Raw genomic sequence first — 16,951 nt, 5'->3', positions numbered from 1 at the left:
GTGAAAAGTTAGTGATTTTTTATTTTTTGGTGTTAAAAATACTACCCTGTTAGTTGTATAACAGATTAGTTTGCCAAAAAAAGAGAGGAAAAACTACTAATAACAAAAGGGATTACTCTTTATAAATATTACTGTTAAAGAATGTCATTTAATCCACTGCTCTAATAAATTATTTTAAAATGTATTTTATTGCTATAATTTATTAAACAATAAGGAGACATTTTGGCTGCAAATAGTGATAACATCTCTGTAAGACTGTATTTGGATAGTCATTTTTTTTCCTGACACAGTTGATAATTAGGAATTATAAATTATGCTTACACTCTTAGGCACATTAGCTGAGAGTATATCACACTGTATGTTGTTCTTGGTGCCAATTCAGGTCTTGATTTTCAAAAATTCTTGCACTGAAACTCATGATGAATTTCATTTTCTAGCAGCAAAGTAGAAGTATATGACTTACCTGAGAGATTTAGGTAAAAACCCTGCCACCAGCTTACATTTTTGAATGAAGTTACTTCACGTTTGTAAAGGTGAGAAAAATCATTACTGTTAGCCACTTTGCTGGCATCTTAACCTTGTTCCTAGTGGGCACATTGTCTCATTTCAAATGTTTGCTGCAAAAACTGCGATGTTAATTTTTTAACAAGATCACTGGATAGCTAAAATAAATAAATTTCTTCTGTCCATTAGGTTTTGTTCTTCCATAGGAAACTTGAAGTACGATGACAGGCTAGCATAACAACTCTCACAGGTGTGGGTAAACTAGTGTGTAATACGTAATAAATAGGATATAATAATGTAGGTAATATATAATAATGTAGAGATCCCAATCTGTCCTGAGAAGCAGCTTCATAAATGCTTGGATCTCTTCACTTCCAGTGCTTCACAAGTGCAGGCAAGGTCTTTTTCAACCTCACTTCCAGGGACTTAGTAGGGGCTGGATCCTACGCCATACAGGAGTGAAGGAGGACATGGCTTTCTTCAGTCACAACCTGCAACTTTATTTTGTACTCTGAAAAATAATAATAAAATCTGTTGAGCTTCTCTGTCTTCCCTGTGTACAGAAGTAGTTAATTAAAAAGAATTAAAGCAACCAACATATCATTTGATAGAATATACAGTCCAGCTATGCCAACCTCTTGTTAACCCGGATGCCTGGTTAAACGCCACTTATATTTGAGGTTATTGCTGTTCAGATTATCCATGATAATAAACATGGATAACATGCTGACACATGCAGGGATATGTCTGTGCAGACAGGTGCCGTGGCCGTGCTGGGCAGGCTGTGTGAGCCAGCCCCAGTCTGGAAGCCATCAGCACGTTGTGTGGCACCATGCCCGAGCTAAAACACCTTGTCTCTCACATTGCTGCGGCTTTGCAGCTTCTGAACAGAGCCTGACTCATGTTTGGGTGGCTCCAAAAGTGCTGGCACTGTGAGTTTGCACTTGGTGTGTTCATTATTCCACGTGGCTGGGGAACCATTTCCACAGAAATCCCCACCCTCATATCGAGCAGTCATCCCTCCACATTCATAGGTTTAACGTCTCCCACCTCCACTTAAATTAACAAAAAAGATAAGATTTAAAAAATATGTTGGCAATAATTTTGGTGGGGAGGAGGGTGGGAAGTTCAAGCATATATATGGTGTGGGTTTGATTCAAATCTTGGAGTGTCTCAGTGGACCACTTGTGGTGTCATTTGACAGCAGCTATTTCACATGACTATGATCCACCATTTCCTGGAAGTGCTTGATATGAGTCATTGTTTCCTGGAATAAAGTGTTTGGTTACATATTTTCCCAAGCATTTTCCCAAGATAGGAAAATCCCCATCAGCTGAGAAAATACCTGCTAGGGTCTGCAAAATTTTGTGGGTTTGGGGCTGCAGAATCCAGAGTGCAGATTTTTCAAAGGATGCTGACTGGCTCTCCTTTCCCATGAAAGGTTTCACCCCATCTGTTACTTTAAAGTGGAGTGGAGAATGTGGCACAGCTGAACAGTTAAAATCACAAGAATGTGTGATCATTTTGGCTGGCCATGCAAAAAATATGGATGTGACTGAATCCTATTATCAGAAGTTGAAATGATAAAAATAATTCAGTAGTTCTGACTATTCCTCACTAGTCAGGTTTGCGTTTTTACTGCAAATTTAGAGGCAGTGACACGATCTAAAATTCAGAGAAGTAAAATTTCAGTATAGCTTCATGTCTTTTTCAACCTATAATTTTAACTTCTATTCAGCTTTTGGCTTTTTACAGCTGTAATATGTGTTAAATAACTGTATATCATTTAAAACCTCATTGGTGACAAGTATTTACTGTGGAATTTACTATTAGAGAGCAGACATTATACTGGGGCTGGCTGACATGGAGTTAACCTACAGAACATAAGAATGAACCTAAATATATTCTATAACCTTGGAAATTCTGAGATGTAGATTTCTTTAACAAACTCACAATGAAAATAGGTAGGTTTGTGATGGTAGTATTAATGTTTATCTTCAGATGTTTATAACTGGAACATTATTACACTTCTAACTAACTTATCTCTGTAACTTTATGACAGTGTTCTTTCAGAGAACTGCAGAGGAGCTAACTTCATTTAATTTGGAAGAACATTTAATGCCTATATGCAATATGCTGTTTCTTTTTCTTTGGCTTTAAATTCACAGAATACCTTTATTTCTGCTAGAGAACTTGTGTTGTCACGCCTGACATCTGTGAGGATGGGCAGGCCCTGGCACAGGGTGCCCAGAGCAGCTGTGGCTGCCCCTGGATCCCTGGCAGTGCCCAAGGCCAGGCTGGACAGGGCTTGGAGCAGCTGGGACAGTGGGAAGTGCCTCTGACCATGGCAGGGGTGGCACTGGATGAGCTTTAAGGTCCCCTCCCAACCCAAACTACTCCATGATTTTATGATAAATTGCTTGCTTTCTGCAAGTTCAGAGGAAATGAATACAATAGCAAATCTTTCTTCTATTTTGGTGCATTAAAAAATTAATATTTTAATGAAAATGTTATGGAGTAGGTAGGTACTTGAGCACAATGCATGGACAAACTGAGTCTTTTACAAATTACTACATAGAAATTTTTATGCATTATTATGAGGTTTATAGAAAAACAATATACCTATATTTAATTTCAAATTAGCATTATGGATATGCAACCCCTCTGATATATATATATACTTTGTTTAATATTGGTTATTTAAAATAATACATATCTATAATTTCAGACTGTTACAGTCTTATGACATGATCTTTTAAACATCATGTAACTGAGATTTGAATGAAGACAGAATAATAAATGAGACTATTAAAGTGTATGAATAAAATGCCACTGTTTATCTAAAATTGATCCATGTCGCATAACTTTGACTAAAATAAATGGGTTGTTTTTCTTTGACTCCATCAGAAATATTGTCCTATAAATATTTATATTAATACATTAAGAACTTTAAAATAAAAGTGAAATAACTTTCTTGACATTTTTTCTGGCAAGCAAAGGACTGAGAATTCCAAACTTTTTGCTCACCTTGACTGTATGAAGTTCACGAGCCGTATTCTTACATTTATTAGCAGTTGGAGCCCAAGGTTAATTTATGATTCATTTATCCATGTTTATTTTTTAATGATTGATCTTATATAGTTCTGGGAAAAGGTGCAGGCCATAGCATATTATTTTCTAAAGGCTATTAGGTATTATATGCTCTTTCTTGGCTGATAAGTCATAGTCTGTCGCTGAATACATTGCAGAAGGTGAATATATTTCTTTTATTTATAAAATTAAAGGACAGATTATGGCCTTGCCAGAGCACGAGCATTTTAGGGTATAAGATACTGCAAGATCTGTGCTTTCAACTGCATGTTATAAAAATTGCCTTTGTCTTATGTCCTCACAAACGATTTGTGATGTTCCCCTGTGAGTGTCTATGTTATCCTGTACATATCTGAACGCTGTAAGATTCTGTTTTCTCTCTAAAACTGAGGGGTCAAGATTGCAAAGGAAATGATTTCTCATGAACAATCAGATCAAAAAACTTGTATTTTACTGCTAGAAATACATTTTTGTGTTGACACTGAATAATAATAAATCCATAGGAAAACATGTCAGTAAATATGAGGAAGATATCCAGAGATTCCTGCACTGAGGATCCTAGGATGCCAAGTTAATAGGATAATATAAAACTGGTTTTACCTATACCACTTTTCTTTCTATTATTCAATCTCTATGATCTGAATAATTCAAAAGAGATTTGTGTAAGGGATTCTAGAATTCAGGAAAGTGAACCGCAAAAAAATCAAAGATTTTTAAAAGCAAGAAATGTCACAGAACTATTGTTAGACATAGACATCATATTGTAGTAAAATAGACTGTGTTTGATGAAACAATTAAAAATCTATAAGGAAAAATTTTTGGCTAATCAGTTTATTTAATGATTTGGCTAGACCTGACAATGTTTGTTATTTAGAGTGTTCAGAAGGTAGGTGATTGTTCTCCTGTGAAAGAAAACATCTCACACAGTGTGATATAGTAGAATATATTCTGTTTTAATGAGAATGTAACAATTTAAATTTTATTTATTTTACCAGACAGGAAGCTTTGCTTGCTGCAATTAGTGAAAAAGATGCAAATATTGCCTTGCTTGAGCTGTCTGCTTCAAAGAAAAAGAAGACTCAAGATGAAGTAATGGCTCTTAAACGAGAGAAGGACAGATTAGTACATCAGTTAAAACAGCAGGTGGGGAGACATTACTTTTTATTCTTTCATGGCATCAGAAAACTGGCATTATTTTCATTTGTACTGTTTTATGTTGATGTCCTTTTGGAAGTGTTCAAGCCAGGTCTGACATGTGACAGCAGTTGGAAAAGGTAGGATGTGTTCCTTTCAAGTGTTTATTGCTTCTCTGGAGTTTGCTGCATGTTTGCTTGGCTCATTATATGCAGCCAATACATTTTGTTTTCCCTCTTCATATAGTTTCCAACCTTCTTAATTCTGTGAGAGAAGAGCAGATGCACTTTGCATAAAGCAAGATCTATCCACTCTGTTAACTCTTTTTAACCTCCTCTTGTTCAGTTATTTGCTTGTTTGTTGTAAAATAATTGTGTTTTCAGAAGGCTTCGAGCTGTTATCTAGATGTTATCTAGATGTTATTCGAGATGTTATCTAGAAATTGTGATTATCCTTAAAATAAATTCTCAAATGGGTAAAAATCACCTTGTCTTCAACACTACAAGTAATTTGAGGTTTAAAAAAACCACAATAGTTAAAAAACCCTCTAGAACCAGGTATTATCACATATGTTCCACCATGATGCAATTGTGTCTCAGGTCAGTCAGCTGCTCAGGAGACATTTCACCAAAATTTATATGATGAATAGGCAGATATGCCTCATGCTATTTATCATTTCATCCCGCTGTGCTGCACCAGAGCAGTTGATGTTCAGTTCCAAATAATTTTAGGGATTTGTGTTTTGTTTTGCTTTGGAAAAGAGAGGGTAGTTATTTTCGTTTTTAAAATATCTTCCTTTTTTACCTTCATCTTAGGTTACAGAAGAGTAAATGAATACACTGCTTTGCCATATTCCATGATACCTATCATGGATATTTTAAAAATGTTCATCAGAGACCTGGGTTTTATTGTTGTGTTTATTTTGATTTGGTGTTGTACCTTTAAACTATTGCTGGAAAGTGTTCAAAACATTCGGAACTTTCTTCAGCCAGAGAGAAGGAACAGCAGAAGGGGATTGCTAGAGGAGCATTGTGTTGGATAATTTCAGTTAGAATTGTAACCAAATACTTCATCTACCTCCATTATTTATGGTGATAAAGATCTTCAGTAAAGCCATTTAACTAGATTAAATGGATGCCAAAATAATCTCCCTGTTATCTCAGACACCACAAAAAAAGAGTCACCAGGAGCAGGAATGTGGTTTAACTAGGTCACCCCTTTATTACACTTAAGAATTATCTGATAATAGAGATTGTAGACTTCACTCATACTTCTTTAATCCCTTTGGGGAGAACCACTGTCAACCCCCAAAGGTTTCTCAAGTGCATCCACCACAAAGGCTTGCTCTGACTTTGCTGGGCAGGGGGCAGTGGCAGATTCCCCCCTGTGTGGTTCATGCCCCCAGATCCTCATCTCTTTGGGAGGTGCTGTCTCTTGAGCTGTTTCTGGTTCACAAGAACTTCACTGAATGATCTGCAGCATCGCTTGTTTTCTTCTGCTCTTATTTGTCCCATCCTCCATTTCCACAGCTGTTACACTGCTGAACAAGAGAATTCAAAAAAGCCCAACTTCTCCAGCCTAATGTGATCATCAAAGGAGAAATATTTATAAATATTAGAAGATGAATTGCTAGATAATGCTAAACATTAACATAAAGCCCTAAATTCATTCCTGTCTTTATTGTAAGAGGAATTTTTGCTTTGAGAGGCAAAACAACATGTTGGTCCATGATAAAAAGTCTATATTCCTCTCATATATATATCCACATTTTCTGGCCTTTGGGAATGTTGAACACATTGTAAACTCCTATTAAGACATTGATTTTAAAGAAATTTGTCACAATTTTTCACACTGCAGAAGAAAAAGAGGCATCTTAGAGAAATGAAATATCCTGCCTTTGTCAGGAAATGAGAATATTTATGATTTATTTTAATAAAGCTAAAGATAGGTATATGATATTTTAAAGATTAAAATGTCATTTATATGAATGAGTTGAGCCATCTTTTTATGGACTGTGACTGTGTAAGTAAAAGTTCTGTTTTTTTTAAGCTGGAAGAAGAGAATTTTTTTTATGTCAAAACCTAGATAACCTAGAAAAATTATTTGTGTCACAGTGTATTCAGTTGTAAAATTAGTAGTAATAATTCTGACCTCTGTGGTGCAAACAATTTCTCACAAGAAACAAACATATTTAATTATAATGATTTAAATGCAAATTAGCATCTGCAATCTGTCATTTAAATATTTATTGTTTAGTGCTTAAATAATTAGCAAGCATAGTAATACACCCTCAGCAAAAACAAAAATCACTGGAATTGCTTTGATTCATACACCAAATGCTGTATTTTGAGAGCTGTAGAATTTCGTAGTAGGCTTTAAAAAACCATTCAGAAATATAATATTAAACAAAATTACCTTGTGGCCTTGGCCGTGTGATTACATAATGTGTATAATCACCCTGGCCAAGATTCTTCTGAGAATTCTGAGAAGCTATTTTTAGATAAATTTGTACAATGATGCAATCCTTCATGAAATAATTAGCTAAAAAGTCCATTTTTAGAACATCTCAAGAGATTTTGGTAAGAGCAGAAGACACTGCTGTGTTATTGATTCATCCTTAACTTGGATACTGTGAGAAAATTTCCCAGTTGTCTCTTTTCACTTTTAGGATATAGTTCCAAAAATGTAAGTGCAGTTGGCCAAAATGCAAGGTCTTCTAGCTCGAGAGCATTTTATTTTTATTCTCAAAACATGAAATTAGAAACCTTCCCAGTGCTTTCAGGACTGCAGGTGTACAGAATACTCTGGCCAGAGGCAAAGCTGGTGCTTGGCAGAGTTCTCAGTCTTTTAGTTCACTGCTCTATATTTCATCACATCAACATATTGCTAATGTAACAAAGGGTGAGGAACAATCAGGGAATTTAAAAAATGTGTGTAATCACACTTCCTCAGCAAACTAACAACTAGCAATATTTTCTCCTGCTTGCAATACGCAGAATTATTTCTTACTAATTACCTGGTAAATATTTTTAAAAAGCTTTTCAGCAGCAAATGACTAAAGTGGAGTTGGAGGCAGTGTGTTACATTCCATATACTGTTCTAGTTAAATACTTCAGAGACCTTGCTACTGTGATATTATAGTGGTGACATCAAGCATTCAAGAATAACAAAATACCCCAAATTGCATTTTCCCTGATAGATTAATTCAGCTTTATTGCACTGTGTGTTTTATGATATTGAAAGTGTTTATATTACTGTATGAGAAAAAGAATATTATTAGAAGTTGTTGTGATTGTGATTATTCTGGCAGCCCGAAACATTGTTCTGCAGCACTGTGAATTAGTTAATTGCATTTAAGCTCTCTATATGTTTAACAAGCGTGGGAGCAAAAGAGTCATGCAATGGTTTCTTACAGTGTACACACATTGTCATTGTGAACATTGTCACTGTGAACAGCAGCAGCTCCAGCCTTGCTTCCTTAATCACTGCTGCTTCAGCTTCTGCTGCTGTACTAAATCTCTCTGATTGCCTTGAATTTCACAGGTGTGAATACGACAGGACCACATAATTTTTTTATTCTTCCAGTTGTTCTTATTATTGTTGTTATTGCTATTGTGTTGCTGCTGTGTTGTTTACACAGATTTGCTTCAGAAAGACATTTATTATACCACTGAATCCAACTATTACTGCACAGTGAGTAGAATCCATGTTAAGAAGCCATTCACATAGGTACTGCAGACATAATTGACCACTCTGCTTCTTTTTTACCTCTTCCATTTATGCTGTTTACTATTATTTACAATATTGGTCTTTTTCAAGGTTTAAACACCTAATTTTGAACAGAAAAGTCTGAGACCCTTAAATTTTAGTTTTATTTTTGTTGCACTTATGCTACACAGGTTCTTTTTTTAACTTTGAAAAGGTAAGAATAGATGTCCTAATAGCGTCATAATCAGCCCTGGTTATTTTTTCCTCAAAAGTTCTCTGAAAATATAGTAAAAAGGCTTTTACTCTTTTAGTTTAAATGTGGCTGTTCAGATCCCATTTATGTCAATACAATGCATTCAGTGGCCTTACTATCTTAAAAACTTTTTGGTTTATACTTTTCTATTAGTTAGAAATATCCTAAAGTAATATTTCTGCATGCCTTAACATTGGGCTTTATTCTAATTTTTAACCTGATTTTTGAATCTGTGTTTTTGAACATGGGTCATGACAGTCAGTTCAATTGAATTGCATTTCAGCTGTGCCCTGTGCAGATTCCTGTGGGGATGAAAGTGCAGAGTGTCACTTCTCCCCTTAGCTTCACACAGGAGGGACACAAGGTAGGAAAGGCAGTGTGTGAGTGGAGCTAAAAGTCTTTTCCTGAACAGCTTCGTTGATTCAAAAGACATTCTGTGTTGGAAAAACACTGAAAATGTTGGCAGTGCTCTCATAACACTTTTCACATATTCTCGGTAAGATTTGACAATTTATACTATAAAATTTGATGGACTTGGGTTGTAGCTAGATATGGCATCACTTTTTCCTCCTCATGCTCTCAGGAATCCAAAGTCTTTGCATGGTATTTTTACACAAACCTTTTCCAATGAGAGGGGCTTTTTTTGCCTATGGCAGTCAGCCCCTGAAAGCACCACAGGCTTGGTACATAAGCCCTTTCCTGCTTTAAAATCTGGTTCTCTTTGTTCTCTGTTCAGTTTTTTGATTCTTGAAGAATCTGTGTCACAACTTCAGCCTGGCCATGGCTCAAGGCAGCCTTTTTTCACTGGTGATAATCTGCTTGTGAACTTATCCTAGAACTTCGTTCAGACAAATGGTTTAATTTCACTGAGACTGAAATCTTAAATGGAAAAAGTAGGTAATGCAGATATAAAATAATGTATCTATTAGCACTGGAACTTCTGTAATTCTGGGTCTGGCTTGCTTGGTAGGTGAAAATGATTATTAAGTATCTCAAATAAGAATAGTGAATATCTCCACTATAACACTCTGAAATACTAAGCCAAAAGGATTTTTCTCCACATTACATGTTTTAAACAAATCCTTATGTTCTACTGCAACGTACCCCATGATAATAAGACTAAATATAGTTCAATACTTGATCTCAAATGCAGTGCTAAGTAACCAGCTATTAAAAAAAATACTGTAAAAACTGGGTGTCAGATATTTCTGATGCTGTAATTGTGGATAAAACTGGTAATTTTTACAATCCAGCATCAAAAAGAAATTAGTTATATAGAAGGTGTCTCTATTAAGCATATCACAACAGTGGTGTGATGTTGTCTCTATTTCAGCCCATATTTAAATATACAACCCATGTGTTGAAATGTATGTTTTATTTAGCAATTTTTGTTGCATGCAATGGAAGAAATGTAGTAATTCCAACTTAAACTATATTCTGTATATGATACAAATGGGACACCTAAGCTTGGTATTGAAATTGTAAAAATTACAAGTGAAACTCACTATTCAGACATTAAAGATGTTGAAAAATGACCAGTGCTGCTAACCAGAGATTTGCAGTTTCTAAGGTGTTATTTAGCTGCTGAAGTTTCTGATTCATGTCTGGTTTAAAATAATTATTATGGGGAAGTATCTTTTTAATGAGTTATTTCCTGTTGTAAAAAGGAAAAAAAGAGAACCTTCCTTCTTCCGTCACTTGTCTGTTTTTAGTAGGACCTGGCCTGAGATGTCCTCAGGCAGCTACAGTTTCAGAGCTTTAATTATGCTTTTTAACCCACTTCTATGTTCTTACATACTTCTATGTAATTACCAAGTTTAGTAGTAGGACTGAGACAAATACCTTTAGCATGACTTGAGCCTATACATTACTGAGTATACTGTATTATTACAAGATATTTCCTGTGCTTCAAGCCATACTTTTAATTCACAGAGCTTTAAAAGACTTCAAAACCACAAATTCTAAATGCAGGAAAATGCACAAAAAAAAGTCAGACGGGCCATGTTCAATTCAACATAGCTTTGTTTAATCACAAGTGTCAGAAAAGTTGAAATTTGGCCTCAGTACTTTAGATAAGTGTCTGCTTGGCACTTGGAAGTGCTGCCTGTCTCTGTCTGCCAAGTGTCCAATATCCCAGCTGGTGTTTGGGAGGCTGTTGTCCTTCAGCTGGTGAAGAGGGAGGCTTACTCTGAGCTTTAACTTCTTTCAGGGTAAGTCAGACACATTTTGTAATCTTGCAAAGCAGCAGGTGTATGGTTGTTCATACCAGTTAAATAGTGCTCTAATTAAAAAAGAACTGAAATGTCTGTAAAACTTCTATGCTCATGTTCTACACTAAATTACCAGACCTGAGTCTTTGAAAAGATTTACACAGAAGTTGTTTTGCACTGCTGCAGAGGAGTCAGAGTACTAATTTGACCAGCAATTGATTTTGTATTTTCCTTGGGAGGAATGTTGGATTTAATGAAATCTTGAGAAATAGTCAATACCTTTTCTTAATCCCTGTTTTCTGTCCTGTGAGGGCAGACAGGGCCTGAACATCTACTGCTCTGGATTACACGTTACAGATGATAAGAATTCTAAGATTTAAATGTAAAAACGCCATGTGAATGAAGTTTAGTATATAACTAAATATAGATGTAAAAAAGAAAAATATGTATGCTTCCTTAGCATGAAAATTTGACTGTGTTCCTTACAATGTATGGAACAGTCTTATCATTAATGAGGTAAAACCTAAAGAGAGTTAAATGCAGAGTAGCCAAGCTTTTCTGCAGTAAGATATCATGCACACTCTGAGCCTGCATGCATCCTGTCTCTCACACTTTCCAAGACAAGTCATACACTATAACAGGAAAAGAAAAACATGCTTATTAGCCCATTTGGAATTTTAACAGGGAAAAATTTGTGTTCTTCAATGGAGGCAGGAAACAAAGCAGCAAAACCCATGTTAAAATGTAGTTAAGAGTAAGAATATAAGAACAGATTACATTACAGGGATGTTATAAAAAGAAAACGCATAATTAAAGCACTCAGTAAAACATAACACTGCCCCATAGTGATGCATTCCAACACCCATATGGTTATGATTATCATACTTATTTAGCATTTGGAGTTGCTGGTTAGTTAACATACTGCAGTGTTTTTGTTATCATTCTCTTACTGATGAGTGCTTGCAAACTTAAGAGTCTTAACCTCCTTTTTTTTCCATTGGAGTTTTCTTGGTGTCTAAAACCTCCCTGCATAAACAACAAAGAGGCCTGAATTGAATATTATTGTATATTTATACTCATTAAAGACAAGAGTATAATTTATTTAGGAAATAATTAGCATGATGTTGTTAATATTACACTGCTAAAAGCAGCCTGAATAATTAGCATAAAGTAATACAATCTCTGGAAGTCTATTGAAGTCCACTCCTTCCATGCAGCTCTAGTACTGGCAAAAGATCCTTGAAAGCAATAACTGATTTACAGATCCTCTGGCTTGTGGAAAAATGACACTTCTGTCAAAACCATACTTATGGATGTGTTTTAACAATTTGTCTCATTCAATCATGTGGATTCAAGAAGAGTGCTACCATTAAAGATGGAGCAGTCTCAAGGTTTGGCTTTCTAGCAATAGCCTTGGAATTTCCTTTTTTTCTACAGCTGGATAGTTTGTGAAACAGTGCCTCAAAGTATATCAAGAAGTTATAACAAAAGTTTTAACTGAAACATTGCAAAGGAATCTCTCCTAAGTATCTTTTCTAGATGGCAAATTAATCTCACCTGTTCAGGATGCAGGTATCTCTATAGCTTGAGATGCTAAAAGCAGCTAGAGCAATGACAGTGAGGTTGAACATGATTTTTAAGAGGCTCCAAGGTTGGAACTTGAACCTGTTATTTTTGACTCAGAAAAATATTTAATTACAATGAGAGGCCAGAAGTGGAATAAAGGAAAACTTGCTTAGGAGAGTTAAAAAAAAAAGAAAATAAAAAAGAATTAGCGAGCTTTGTTAGGTTCTGCAAATACAGGCTTTACATGGCATTTAATTTTAGTTTTCTGTGTAGATTTGATGACTCTCCTGTTATCAAAAGTCACCATAAGGGTTACTTAGAAGCACGGGATTTGGTGGTGCCTTCTGAAATACCTTTTGTAGCTGCTTTCCAAGACTGTCTTCCTCTGTTACACAAAGGTGGTACTCTACATTGTTTTATTGTAATATTTTGGGTTTCTTTTTAATAAGAAAATACACTGTCTTTATAAAGTCATGATTTTGTGCAAACTTTTATAGTCTCTTAAAAGATTGTGAGTGACAAGTGTAATTTCTTGAACTTCAGGGGTGTTTGAGGTCAAGTACAGCATTTGCTGTCCAACATTTAATGAACTGTAACTTGCCAAATAACAAATCCATTATAAGTTGTATTCTGTGGCAGCTAGTAACTTCTGAGTTGTGTAGCAGTAGACATGGTAAGAAATTCTTCCCTTCTCTTCAGACAACAACATTTTTCATATTGTTCTAATGTGAAAACCGATTTTTTTTGGAGGGACTAAGGCCAGAGCTGGCTTAATTAGCAAATATTTTGTTAACCCCCTGTTAATGCAACTCAGGCCTGAAACACTGGATTTATACAGGGAAACCTGTTGCAGTTGCACATTCTTTCATTAAATCTAGGTTCATTCCAATTAGTTCATACAGCTTCTGGATTAACTTGGTGAACTCTGTAGTCTGAAGAATACAATTTTTTTTGATCATTGCCCTTTTCTGTTTTCTAAAATAATCTCAGGAGAAAAACAGCTCAGATAAAATAACTTATTACTAAAAATCATGAAGACTAGAACTAAACACCTGCCACATAAAGTTTTTAGAGTTTTTTGTGGGAATATTAGAATACTAATTTTCAAACAGTGAGATTGCAAGAAAAGTTTCTGTGTCATTGAGGACAAGAAGAGGCCATTGCAGAATCAAACCTAGAATGTGGGTCCCTAGACTTTAAATTTTGTGCTTTAAGAATTAGACCCCAGGATAGCTCCAGTACAGCTTGCAGGCCTTATATCTGCCTCCTTCTCATATAGGAAAAAAATCCTACCCTATTGAAAGTGAATATTCTAGAAATATTTCAAATTCCATTAAATGAAGAGAGACTGAGTAGAAAATCCAAAGGAAAGTAATAGCTCTTAAATTGTATTACAGCTATATCCCAGAGCAACAAATCTTACTATTTTTCCTCATTTGAACCTCATTCATGAGAGTTTCATTGTTAACTTGATCCAGATGACAGATGAAAGCATAGTTCCCTATTGCCACCTTGCTAAAATATTTTGTAAAAGACAGTTTTAATATTACAGTTTTACAGTTACAGATTGCTGTTAAGCTATTTAGTCTGTTACCAGTCAATCAAAGACTTTCATTTCACTTTGGTATATCCTTCCTTAAACTCAAAAGACTTTTAGGAGGACGAGAAATATCTGTCAGTTTTCTTACAGTGCTAGGTCATAAATTCTTTGGTAAGTGGGTTAAAAATTCAGTTACACATACCATTCATGACCTTGACAGCTTAGCAAATAGTGATATTGAATGATCAAAGACAATTGTTTCAAGCCCTAAGGGTTAATATACCTGTGCAGGTAGATCTAAGCTGCTTATAATTCCTCAATCATTCCTTTATTTCAAAATGGAGGCAGTATTTTTTGAATGTAGTTGATAAACTAAGAGCAAAAAAATCTGAGGCCATTCCTTAGGCTAGAACTAATAAGGCCATACATGGTCTTTAGGAGACAGAATTAATTAATTGTTGTATTTTACAAGTTAACATGTTCTTCTTTTCTAGAATACATCCAAATTAAAACCTGTTCCTTCTCAGGTGTGGGTCTGTTTTTCTCTAGACATTTTCTCGAAGAACTGTTGGCATGACAATTTTTTTGTCAGAGCTTTGGCTAGGTAAATGTTGTGAAACCCCATTTTCAAGTTTGAGAGGAGAATGTGAATAAAAGTTTGCCCTGTGCAACATAACTGTTTCAGATAAGGTGTGACTCGTGCACAGTAACGAGTGGTGCACATTAGATATTACACAGTTTGAATTCATGAGTGATCACCACTCTAATTTTCATTAATTGCATATTTCAAGATTCAATTTCTTGATCATCCAGAAAAGTCACATTGAGTAATGTGCTGTGCTTTCTAAGGAATGTAAGAAAAGGTCTTGGGAGTCCTTGAATAGGAACTTTTCAGGCATGCTGAAGATGTTGCAGGAAGTGATGGCATTGCCAGGTCACTGTGTGTTATTTTCCCCTCTCAGGCAGCACTGAAGCAGTCCCTGAATGTGTTGATCTGGCAGCCAGACCATGAGGATTTTCCTCTGACTGGTAAACCAGTGTCCCAACATGTGCACACCTTTCTGTGTGTGCCTCTATGTAGGTGTAGGGGTGTGAAGCCCTGGGGTCCTGAACAAATTCCAATGTGGTTAATTAATTCCTTCCTCAAATAAAAATATAGTTGGCATTTCAAAGCCTGCTAAACATCTAAAGCCAGCAAAGGGAGCAAACAGAAGCAATGATACAGATTTTTGTTTAGAAGGAAGTGAAAAGAATGGTATTGTTCCTCAGGATAGCTTTACTTTTGTTCTCCTCCAGAAATCCTCCTTCTTTTCCTCCTCAAAAGTCTTGCTTTTAAAAGTTTGACATCATAAGGTGTTTGTACTTGTTAAATCAAAGCTAAGCATACCTGGAAAATACAGTTCAGCGTGGAAGTGTAAGCACTAGCAGTAGCTAAAGCAAAGACAAACGGAACGTAAAAATTATATTTGCTATCATTTGAAGAGCTAAAGAATAAAAATTAAAAGCTTTTAATATTTTGCCAGATAAATTGCATAATTTTAAGAATTAATGACAGTTACAAGTCATGTTGAAATTTAGATGGTTTGATGGTTACTTGAGTGGAAAAGAAATTCTCTTTTCATATTTCTTGTATATTTTGCTCCCAGAACAGTCACACTAAAGGAAGGCTACTAGAGCATTAACATTTCTTTGTGCACTTTTTACTGCAATCTGGCATGCAAAAGGAAGAAACATTAGAAGTAGTTTATTTATATTTCAGCACCAAATTAGAAAGATGACATCATTCATTTACAGTTCTTATCCCATGACACGCCTAATCCCCAACACCTCATTACAGAGGACACTTATAGGATTGCATATATCATCTTGTTTAACTTTTGCATTCTTTATGGAATACAGTTGAAAGGTAGGAAATTTAAGGCTGTTCATTGATAAGAAAATAAACTAATAAAATTTTAGGAGCTTCCCCAAAGAGGCAGGGTATGACAGTGTTTATAGTAAGAGGCTTATTATTTGTCTATTAATTCTCCATCTTTTCTACTCTTTTGTTCGAAGGGCCTTCCTCTTTGAATCTAAAGACAAACAGACCAACTATGATGATCCAGACTGAGATGATCTTTTTAGCAAAATTGGTAGAAAATCACAACTGAAATTAATACAGCTGTTTACTTCCATCTTTGTATTTGGGAAGGAGAAAATGAAATATCTACAACTGTGCAGATTCTTCTCTATAACATACTGAGAAAATCCTCTTACAGTGCTATGGAGATGCTCAGAAGGTCTGACAGTGCACATCTGACCTGAGATTTGTTTTCCTCTGTCTTTTTGTTATGGATGCCTTGAGGGTTTGGTTGGAGTAGTTGGTTCTTTTTACTTGAACTGAGTACAGCTCCCCTCCTGTAAAGCAGTTTTCTATGATCCTCTCTTGAGCATCATGTGAAGTGCTTGAGAAACATTGTGACAACTGAAAAAAATTCATTGCTGAAAAGGCACATCAGGATTTCCTAGGATTCTGTGGCTGTTTTCCTTGCATTAGGCTTTATTAAACTTGAAATGTTATGTAGTGCGAATATTTAGTTCGCTTGTTTTTTTTAATTCCTTTTTCAACTTCAGCAAAAAACATTAAAGGCGGGGAATTTAATAGCAATCTCAAAGTTTTAAATTTTTAATTAAAATATACTTGCCAGTGAAATTTTTCAAACAGAGGCTTTGACATAAGATTGTTGTGAAAGGAAAACCAAATTACAGCAGTCCCACAAAGTAAAGTCAGTAAATTTACCATGTACTAGCTATGGGACATGAGTTATCTCAGGGGCACTTTGCATTGGAAGGCAGTTAGACCAGTGAATATGGGAACATACTGAACAAATGACTTGTGTTCAAATTCATCTGCTTCTGTTGCTCCTTTGGAACCCATTAATCTGGGCAAAGTCCTGGGGGATGTGT

General features: G+C 35.4%; 1 protein-coding gene across 1 annotated transcript in view; it reads left to right on the top strand.

The window, feature by feature from the left end:
- ERC2 (ELKS/RAB6-interacting/CAST family member 2) overlaps positions 1-16,951 on the top strand; it is a 395,998-nt gene that overhangs the window by 256,925 nt on the left and 122,122 nt on the right. Inside the window, exon 13 of the mRNA XM_058844563.1 lies at positions 4,590-4,737. Coding sequence (XP_058700546.1) covers positions 4,590-4,737 — 148 coding nt within the window. The remainder of the gene's footprint in view (positions 1-4,589; positions 4,738-16,951) is intronic.

The sequence above is a fragment of the Poecile atricapillus genome, chromosome 9 (genome assembly GCF_030490865.1).
Source record: "Poecile atricapillus isolate bPoeAtr1 chromosome 9, bPoeAtr1.hap1, whole genome shotgun sequence".
Taxonomy (NCBI): domain Eukaryota; kingdom Metazoa; phylum Chordata; class Aves; order Passeriformes; family Paridae; genus Poecile; species Poecile atricapillus.
This window is presented reverse-complemented; position numbering and strand designations above follow the sequence as displayed.